The 11317-nt window shown below is 37.5% G+C and overlaps 1 protein-coding gene across 1 annotated transcript; it reads left to right on the top strand.

Moving 5' to 3' along the window:
• Positions 1–722: 722 nt before the first annotated feature.
• Positions 723–10925, top strand: cables2a (Cdk5 and Abl enzyme substrate 2a). The gene is made up of 9 exons (XM_084428883.1): positions 723–1252; positions 3519–3611; positions 5350–5427; positions 6150–6246; positions 6447–6615; positions 7472–7569; positions 7883–7989; positions 10009–10213; positions 10319–10925. The coding sequence occupies exons 1-9, from the start codon at positions 726–728 to the stop codon at positions 10457–10459; spliced, it is 1515 nt and encodes a 504-aa protein (XP_084285009.1). The 5' UTR covers positions 723–725; the 3' UTR covers positions 10460–10925.
• Positions 10926–11317: the final 392 nt, after the last annotated feature.

Genomic DNA, 11317 nt, shown 5'->3' with positions numbered 1-11317 from the left:
TGCTTTCAGCCATATTTGTATTCTCAAACCTTTTATGCATTTGGATATGTATTTAAATAACATAAATGTAATTCTTTATTAACAGTAATACCTTTTCTTTATCCTCTTTTACTATCCCATGAGCTTTTTTAGACGTCACACTGCATATTTACATAACAGAATAACTGTACATATGAGACACTTTAACCATTGTGATGAGCTGTGCTAAAACTTCGAGCTCAGACAGGCTTATGCTAACCTGGATGTTCATTGATTTTTACAGCATCATGTGGAGTAGAAGTATTAGCAGTGTTAGTCAAACATATGAATACAGTTGAATACAACTAGAAATTGCATAAATGGACATTCATATTCCCTAGTAATAAAACATAGGGTGAATACAGTGGGACACTTTCTGATTATTAGTTTAGGAGGAACTTAATGCTTATTTTTAGAAATAAACATTTAATTATATCTTATATACACATATATAAAATAATTCAACGTAAGTGTCACTCTCATTAAAAATACATAATGTTTCAAAGAAAGCAACAGATGTCTTGTGTCCTCCTGTACATTTGAAGCCAAATTTATGAACTAACTAAGACTTCTCGTCCAATCCGCTGAGACAAAGTCTTATTTATTTGCAAGTGTCAGGAATTTGAACCAATAAGGTTTCAGGGGGCGTGGCCAATCCCTCAGCCGCTCTAATAGCCTCTGTCTGCTTTTAGCTTACTCACAGTAGAATGGCGGCCGCTGCCTGCGGTCCTCGCGTCTGTCCGAGGACTAATTCAGCCAAACCACACAAAGAACACCTGCGAAAAAGCCGGGATTCCCGTCGCAGACAAGCAGCACTATTGTTTCTCACCAATATATCTTTGGACGGGCGACCGGTTTACAACCTAAGCAATGGAATCGTTGGCCCCAGGGAAGCCGAGAGCCGGTGTGTAGATGTCGGTGTGTCGTCGGCGGTGACGGGTCCCTCTCTGTCGACATCCAGCAGCTACGGAACCTTCACACAAGTGACATCCTCCATCAGCGGAGGAACTGCGACCCCTATACCGAGGACTAACACATACCCTGCTCCTCTGAGCCCTCCTCCAGTATTAAACCAAGGGATCAGCGACGTTTTTACTGAGGATGGACGAGCAGATCCTTTGTCAGTTCAGGCACCCCCTCTTTCACCGACCTCTGGACCGCTGAATCCGGTTGTAGGATCAAGTAAACCCAGCCAATTCCCGGGCTCCAACCCTGTGCCTGATCCGCGTCAAAGGTGAGCTTTGTTTTTTCACACAGCTTGGCAAACAATGACACGCGTTATTGACGTTTTTTTCTCTGGCTGGGTTTGTATGCATAAATTACACCATTCAATCAAATGTGGAGTAAATGTGTGATGTAACCTTTTCTACAGCTGTCCTAAACAAATCTGAATATATATATTTGTTTATGAAAGCTATGTTTATTTCCAAATCTTAGTACGCTTTTGGATAGTCTCAACTGCATCTGGCCTATTGTTTATCAGTGTTTACATTCGTTTATGACTTTTCAATCAGTGTTATAAACAGTGCACATTACAGTACGAGAAAAACCAAACAAAAACGAATCTATCCCCTTGAATTACTGACTTCCGCCTTATTGTTTAACTTTCATTTTCATCTTTGATGTCTTGTTTTCTAGGCTAAGGTTTGACAGGAAATATTTCTGCGACATATTTGAGACCTGCTAAAATGAACAGGTTGGGAAGCGTTAGGATTTCTAGTTCCGGTTCTTTTAGTACTTTAAAAAAATACAAATTCAACTAGTGAGGCAATCGAAATATTGGTTCTAACTTTTATATTAAATGAAAATACTCAGAAATAGCACTTTCTGTAATAATTTATAAATTATATAAGTACAAATGACCATTTATTACATCAAAAAACAATGTTTATCTGTAACTACATTTTGAAAATCAACTATTTTTGATTTGCATTTTGACATAACATAAAATCAATTATTGGTTCAATTCGAGTCTGTAATGAGGAAAGTAATAACAGTACTGTTCATAAAGTGAGTCTATATGACTTTTTTTCTTTCAGCCAAACACAATCAGAGTTACATTAAAAATATCCTGGCTCTTCCAAGTTTTATAATGGGAGTGAAAAGCAACTGAGATTTTGAATCCCAAAAAAACATCAATCCATCATAAAAGTAATCCATAAGGCTCCTGGGGGTTAAATAAAGGCCTTTTGAAGCAAAGTGATGCATTTTTGTAAGAAAAATATTAATATTTATAACTTTATAATCTATTATCACTGGCTTCCGGTAACAGCTGTATGCGAGTCTAGTTCCGGTCTAACACCGGTCACGAATTAGAAGTTTAAAACGAGAATTTTTAAAGAGAAATATTAGAGGAGCTTGAGTTTGTTGCCCAGCCCTATTTGTTTGAACTACTCTCACCTAAGCTTACGTTACTCCTACATCCTATGTCATACGTCAGGTCAGAGGTAACTCTTCAGGCGGAACTCTACACGCATACGTTCGTTACCCAGAAGCCAGTGATTATAGTTTATAAAGTTATAAATATGGATATTTGTCTTACAAATATGTTTTATTAACCTCCTGGGGCTGTTAAGATTACTTTTATGATGGATGGATGCACTTTTTTTGGGCTTCAAAATCTGTTACTGTTCACTCCCATTATAAAGCTTGGAAGAGCCAGGATATTTTTTATATAACTTCAATTGTGTTTGGCTGAAAAAAGAAAGTCATATACACCTAGGTTGGCTTGAGGGTGAGTAAATTATTGGATAAGTTTCATTTTGGGGTGAACTATCCCTTTAACTGATTGATAAGTGTATTGACTCACTAAAGCGAATCAGCTCAAATTAGTCATTTGCTCGGTAATAATCAGACTATTCTGCATTGCATATTTTTGACTCACTAAAAAGAACTGACTCATTAAACTTATTCATCCCGAAATCAGACTATTTGTGTTGCAATGTATGTTTTTGATTCACAATAGAAACCGACTTATAAAAGTAATTTGTTCAGAAAGTCACAGTTTTTTTTATTTTTTATGATTCACTAAAAAGGACGTGCTCATAACAGGACACATTCTTTTGAGAATCTGAGGTTTCACTGCTGTCAGAGAGTTGATAACTGAGAGGAGACTGCTGAGTCAGTCAGAGAAGTATAGCATAAAGGCCATCAACCAGTCACAACAAGCTTTATCTGCTGGTAGGTGATGTTGCTTATGTAAACCGAGCCTCATGATCTCACTGCAGTACATATGCACATCATTTCCTGTGTCGTCTTTGTTATTTGCCTTTCATCTCTCTCCTGTTCTGTTCCTCTCATCCTCTCATCTCTTTATGTAAGGTCTGCTCTGATAGACTGATGCTGGACGGGCGACCTTTTAAGCCGTAGTTTATAGTCAAGGGCCAAAAGATTATGCCTTTACTTCAATTTAATACATCACAATTTGTCTCTAAGCTTATACAAATTAAAGCCGCATGTATGTATGTATGTATCTACATTTTGTTACATTCTTGTTGCAGGACACGTAATCTTTCTGGGTCTCCGGGGCCAAAGGTTTCCAAGAAAGTTCACTTCATCAAGACTATGAGACCGTATGATACTCGAGGGAGTAGGTGAGTTGGCGGGATTGACATGGTTTAGGAAGTATTTTCCCCATAAGGACTTTTTTTATTCCCATATTATATATTTTTTCCCATATTAAGTCTGTACATTAACAACTACAACATACCAATCAGATTTGAGGGACAAGTTTACAGTTTATCTCAAGTTTAGGTTTACAACAACCAGAGTTAGGTGCTTCTACATCAGTGTTATTCACCTAGCATTTCCCTCTGATTTTAGGGATACGTTATGGTTGGGACAACATTTTTGGACAAAAATATTGTTCCTTGATCAACAAAATGTTGATCCAGGAACATGTCTTACTTGACTAAATCACGGTGGCCATCAGTCTAGACCAGGGGTCTTGAATCTTGAATATTTCTTTTGTGGGACAAAGAAATATTTAGCTGAACTTTAGATTCTTAACTTTATTTGTTAGTAAGTTAACTTAATTTTGTTTAATGAATATTTGATTTAATTTTCGATACTTTCTATAATTTTGCTGAACTTCAGCTTAACTTTTTTTTAGGTAACTTGCATAATAATTTTTTAATTAAAAATTAAAAAACTTTAAAAAAAAAGAGGTGTTCAGTTCCCATGACTCAAGTCATATAGGGCGAATATAAAAAAAGTGGATGCTAAGTGAAACAGTGCAGCTTCAGACAGACTCTGTGATTCCTTCGCTAACTTAATAACTGGCATAAGTACTCACTGGTGTAACTCACTTAGGTTCTTAGACAGAAGAAATAGGGAGTAGATGTGTCTGCCTACACGGGGAACAACCGAGCTAAATTACATCAATCTTGAATGGAACCTTATAGATCGCTGGCATCTTCTGAAATAGAACTACACCTTGGCAAGAGACATTAAAATGTAATGAAACTCGGTTACGTAAGATAAATGCTTCCAAAAAGTGCTCTTCCTCCCTGATTCCTTTGCTTTCTCCCTCTAACTTACTTTTTTCCTCCGGTAAACTGTGCCAAAATCCCAATTTATTTTTGTATTCTGCATCAGCAAAGTGTTTTTCTTTCTTTTTTTTTTCTTCTTTCTTTTTTTATTGCACCGTAACATAACATGACTTATACACAACCTTATTTGGTCGTTAATTTTACACTGGTTAAAGAAAGAAAAAAACAAAAGCAAGAACAAACATAGTAAAAAAAACAAAACGCATAGTGCAAAGAGATTCAATTTCAAAAAGAAAAGAAAAAGGAATGCTATTTTCTGAGATTATCTTGTTTTATTACGCAATTCACAGTTTTACCCCCTGGCTTAATGACGCATTACATCATCAACCATGAAATCACGCCTTCACTCATGTGCACATTCTCCCCCAGCCTCATGACATCAGCAGTAATGTTATAATGGCCCTTTGACCTCATTGACCATAAACCCATGTCACAAGCTGCTGACCTGTTAATTGTGATGCCGTTCAGCCTCCTGGGAAATGTGACAGTTTGTTGTAATCAGATTTGGTCATGCTGACCAATCTACTTTGACATAGAAAGCTACATGCTGCTTTAAATTGACAATTTATGGATGTGTGTTTGAAGAATGGTTTGACTTTTGTTGGCTCATTTTGTCACTAATGTCATTTCCAGTGCCATTTGATCTCCCATTTGCATTGTGCTGCATGTTGTTGTGACCCATATGCACTTGTTGTGTGGTGTAAACATGGCTGGTGTAATGGGATGGTTTAGGTGACCGATGTTGTCTTTTCTGTGTGCACTTGCCATCTGTGTCCTGCAGGGTTGTGCTGATCTGTGCCAAGAGGTCTCTGTGTGCTGCTTTCTCTGTATTGCCCTATGGAGAGAGTTATCACATCAGGTACAGAGCCACCACAGACAGCCAAACAACTCATTTCATATCATGCAAATCCACGAGGGATGGACAAATCAACTGTTTTTTTTCTTTAAGTAAAGCCTGGACTATGAAATATGATGTACCAAAGACTAAATGATTTATTTATGGAAGAAAATGTGTTGAGTGATTTTCACAAAGCTGGATGTGGAGTGTGTAAAGTGCTCTGTTTTAAAATTGTTTTAATTTATACTACCGTTCAAAAGTTTAGGGTCAGTGTGAATTATTATTATTATTTATGTATTTTTTAAATAAAATGAATCCTTTTATTCGGTAGAGATGCATTAAATTGATCAAACACAATTTTTAGACGTGATTAGATTTGGCTTTTGGCAGTCCAGTTCACAGTGATTTGTCCACCTGTCATACACTGGCCAATCACATCATTCACAGAATTTTATTTTATTTTTGTCAGTATGCATTTATTTAAAAAACACAAAGATGTATCATTCTGAGCTTTAATATAATGAAACCGTAGTAACTTGTAAATGAAGAATGACTTTACAAACAGACCAGCCTATAAACAGTCTGCTGGTATATTAACAGGCTCCGCTAGTGTCTTTTGCATCAGGCAACAGCAATAAGAGACAGAGGAGTCTTTTATCTCAATATCGGAATAAAATAAATTGTTTCAGTGCAGAGAAAAGTTATTAAATTCTGACGGTTAATAATTTATCTTTCCTCTGCAGTGACTCTAAACTAGAAGCCCAGAAACAGAGACACTCTTCTGGTGGTGGAGTTGAAATGGTCCCTGGATTAGAGGGAGTGGAGGTGGACTTTGGAAAGGTAAGATGGGATATATTACTCTGAGGTTGAGCAAAAGGCCTGATTATGTGACTTGGAAACCTCCTTGGTTGTTTATTTGGTGGTGTATCAATATCTGTTTTAAAGCATGATTGTGCAAGGTGCAGTATTGGGTCAGTGAGTGTTTTGCACAAAGTAAATGTTTGTTTCTTTTGATAGCCCTGGAATTTTGTGTGTTGCAGACAGTATCATATGCCCGTTTTCTGCTCCCAACTAATGCCTTGGTCAGGCAGAAGAGCAGTGGCCCGCCTGACATCAGTACAGCTCAGACGGCAATGTCTCGAAACCGTATCAACGGGCAGAAGAACTTCACCCCTTCCCGAATCAACAGCACAGTTATACAAGATACTGGTGAGTTACATGTGCAGATACATTATGTGCTAATTATAGCATTTTTAGGTTTATTCATTGGGGACTTTTATCTAATGTGCATGCATTTCCAGCATGCACATTACTTTTACACTACTGTTAAAAAGTTTGGGGTCAGAAAGGCCTCTATGCTGTTTTTGAAAGTGTCTTATGCTCCCCAAAAATGTCTTATTAATAAACTTCAAGCAAACTGAATAGACCAATTTCCTTCAGGTTTTCTGTCCTCTTCAGAAGTCATCAATAGTCCAACTGCTACAATGACTGGTACTGTGTTTTTATTAGGGCTGGGCATTGACAATTTTCACGATTTGATTTCTATTCGTAAGCTTGTGATTCGATTTTGATATATTCAATTCCATTTTCATGAGAAAATTGACCTGTGGCGTAAGAACAGTGTCAGTTGCGCGAGTCTGAATGCGTGGGTGTAGCAGCCCTGCATATGACAGGTTTTTCTTTTTTAATTTTTTATAGTTATGTTTAACTTTCCAAACAGAGCCAAACACTCTAATGCTTCGGCTTTGTTTGGACTCCGAAGCGCCATGTCTTCTTCTATTGGATTGCATCCGGGAAGGCTGCAATGCATTACTGTATTGCATTACAGCGTTCCACTGTTCAAACCGTGTTATTGCAGGCCTTTAGATCAAAAGACTATTCGACAACAAAAAATATTTTTCGGAAAAAAAATATTTTGAATTGTCAATAATGTCGACTTAACGTTTCAGCCCACTTATCAATGTTGAAATTTGTGTATCAATTTCATGCAGCATTGCTGAATAAAAGTATTAATTTCTTTCAAAAAAGTCCATACATGTGTTGACAATGTTGTAACTCTTGCTAGGTGTGGACGAGCTGTCAGACTATGACCCCAACTTACTCAGTGACCCCCAGTGGCCTTGTGGGAAGCACAAACGAGTGTTAATTTTTGCATCTTATGTGGTAAGATTCTTAACTGAACCAACACAGATTCAGCAATCTGATACCAATGAAAAGGCTTTGAAAGGACATTTGAATTGCACATTGAACCCATCTTATTACCCTATATCAGATCACATCAGTATGTCATATGATAACCCTTAGGGCTCAATATGGTCTAACCATTGCTATAGGCATAAAGCATGATCTCTTATGTATAACAGCTGACTAGGCTTTAGCTGTAAAAGTTTAATGCTCAGATCCATAATGGTTTTAGTAGCCATAAAAAGCCATACATTCTTTTGACACCTATAATAATTCACCTTGTCCCCTCCAGACAACCGTTATAGAGTATGTGAAACCGTCTGACTTGAAGAAAGACATGAATGAGACGTTCAAGGAGAAGTTTCCTCACATAAAGCTAACACTAAGCAAAATCAGAAGGTAAAGTCATTTTTAAATAAAATGGTTGAAGACCATGTCTGTTAGCATTATTAGATATTGTAAATTTCACTGTGCATGCTCTTTTTCTCATATTTCTACATTTAGATCTGCTTTACCATCACATTTTATGTTCTTCTTTAAAAACACATTTTGCAAATCTCAAAATGAATATCCATTTTTCAAAATGTACATTTATAATATTGTGATGCCTAAATTAACTTCAAGGATTTTATTCCTAATGTTTTATTTATTTTTAGACAAGATAGAATTGAATATTAATATTGACCATTTTTTGGTTATTGGCCAGAAATGTTATATTTAAGCATTTTGGGCCCTGTTTACACCTGGTTTTGAGATGCGTTTTGGTCGATCGGTTCACAAGTGGACGATGCTAAATACAGGTGTAAACGGGGTCTAAAACGTTTTGAGCTTGTCCACTTTCGACCACTTCCAGAGGTAGTCGGAGACGCATTCGACCGGATTGCTTTCATAGTGTAAACGCTCATGTGGTTGAATGTGTTCGAACAGCCTCAAATGACTGCCTACTGACTTAACGCATGAACATTATGGGAAGCGCGCTAGCCAGACAGGATTTAAACTCAAGGATTTAGACCCAAGTTTGGTTTGAAGACGAAAAACGTACCAAGCACAATTTTCTATCACCATTTCTGATTTCTAACGCGCACCGCGTTCAGCCTGGTCTTGTGGCTTTCATAGCAGAAACGAAAGCTGATGCTCTCCATATGTTTTTTCCATTGTCTCTGTGTGTGTTCGTATGTAAATTGCGCAAGCTTAAAAGCCCATACATTTACCCGGCCATAGACCCTCCCCTTAAAGGGGTCATATAATGCCATTTTTGTACAAGTTATTATGATTCTTTAGGGTCTAAATGAAAAGTTTGTAATACACTTTAATTAAAAATTCTCATTAGTATTGTAAGAAAACACTCATTGTACCTGGTCAAAAACAGCTCTGTTTTCAGCACGCCGTTTAAGTGCATGTGTCTTTAAATGATAATGAGCTTTGCTCACCCCGCCCCTCTGTTCTGTGCGTACACAGTTTATAATAACACAATAACCATAATACGTTGTTCATTATAAACTTGGGATTATGAATTATATTGAGAACGTTGTACATAGAAAACATGCTGTAATGTACCCTTGAGTGTAAACCTTAGCCGCATTCATCGTGAAGTGTGCAAGCGATTTGCAAAGATTAATATAAAGTTTAATAAAACGTTACACTCACTTCTTCTGGAGGTGCAGCAGGAACACGAATAGTTGGTACCGATCCTTTTTTCAGGAGCAGCTTCTTAGCAAAACCAGCTTTATACTGACCCTCGTTTATAAAGCAGTCTGGTGTGAGAAATGATTCGCGCAAACATGAAAGCATTGACGTTGATCGTGGGGAATATTCCCTTCGAAAACAAAACTCAGCCATTGCGTCTTCAGCGGTTCGGATTAGGAACATCAAAATGACTGCTGTGTCGCTTAGACGCCATTCTGCTCCAGCGTATCAACAATGGCGAACTATGATGACAGCTCGCTCAGGGCGGGTCTGTGTTGAAACACTGCTGTCAATTAACAATCGAGGGAGGGGCGTCCGACCGTGTGACGTCACACGGCTCGATTTGAGACGGGGGAAAACCTAAAAGGAGATAAAAAAAAAAGACCACTTGATGGATTTTTATCATTATATGATGGTTGTGTACAGGCACTGCCAACACACATTTCAGTACAATCAACTTGTAAAAGTGCATGTACCATTATATGACAGAAGTGGTTGAAAATGGACAAAAGAGACAGATTAAAACCCCAGGTGTAAACGGGAATGTCAACACAGGAAAGAAATAGCACACGTTAAGCCATTTCATCTGGTCTTTTAGCACATAACACTATCACAACATTATGTACATATAAGGCTGAATGATATAAAGTAGCTTGAAATGTGATTCATGTTTAAGCTGTTTTTATAGGCATGTTGTAAATTGGTTCTAATTAAGTTTAATTTGCACCACAGTTTGAAAAGGGAGATGCGCTCGGTGAGCGAGGAGTGTGGCCTACAGCCAGTTACCATAGCGATGGCCTTTGTTTACTTTGAGAAGCTGGTTCTGCAAGGGAGGTTGAACAAGAACAACCGAAAGCTGGTGTCTGCCGCCTGCGTTTTACTAGCTGCCAAGATTAGCAGCGACCTCAAGAAACAGGAGGTCAAGCAACTGATCGATGTAAGTGTCTTACTGATTTGGATTTTATTATCTTTTATTATGATTAATGTAGTAACTTTCTCTCTCTCTTTCGCCCTACCCATTGATCTGCCTTGCTCTGAATAGAGGTTAGAGGAGCGTTTCCGAATAAATCGCAAAGAGTTGATTTCCCTGGAGTTCACGGTTCTGGTTGCCCTGGAGATGGCACTCTACCTCTCGGACAGCAAGGTCATGCCTCACTATCGCAGGCTGGTACAGCAGGGCTGAAATGGAGAGGGCCCTTAAAGGGATAGTCCACCCCAAAATGATTTACTCACCCTGATGTTGTTCCAAACCTGTATGACTTCCTTTCTTCTGCAGAACACACACAAAAAAATATAGAAGAATGTTAGACCATCCAAACCATTTTGGTTACCATTGACTTGGTACAAAAAACACTGAAACTTTCTCTAAATACTTTCTTCTGTAGAACGTAGAATAAAAGAAAGTCGTACAGGTTTGGATCAACGTGAGGGTGAGAAAATGCTGACAGAATTTTCATTTTGGCGTGAACTATTCTTTTAACAGCTGTCTGTAGACCAGAGAGGTGGCATTCTTATCTTATGGCAGTTATGGAAGGTTATTTGTATTATTTATTGATTAAACAGATCAGTGGAATATTCTCTCTATTCTCTAATATGTGTAGAGACAGGCTTACTTGAAGCACTGAGGTTTTTTTTTTTTTTTTTTTGTATTTACATTTTTTAATTCCACAAATGCTTATTAATCATCGTTTATTAAAGCTTTGTCTTAATGCATCACTTTATTTATGCAATATTTTATTTTTGGATGACTTTAATTTTGTTAAAATTCATAATTTATGAATACTGAATATATTTTTGATGACGCTTTTTTTGTTGTTTCTTTTTTTGATGCGTTTTGGGGTATTCTGTGCGTGTGGCATTCCGATGCGTATCCAGCCTGGCACTCTATGTTAGAGATGACATTTAACGGGCACATTAATTGTGCTCTCTCTCGCTCTCTCTCTCTTTTTTTTATATCTTTTTTTTGTTATCAAACATTTACCAACTACTAGTCTGTGGTTTAACAGTGATTCAATGTTCTTTAAAGGGATAGTTCACCTGA

Source organism: Rutilus rutilus (genome assembly GCF_951802725.1).
Source record: "Rutilus rutilus genome assembly, chromosome: 13".
NCBI lineage: Eukaryota > Metazoa > Chordata > Actinopteri > Cypriniformes > Leuciscidae > Rutilus > Rutilus rutilus.
Note: the sequence above shows the minus strand (reverse complement) of the source record. Positions and strands in the feature narration are given on the sequence as shown.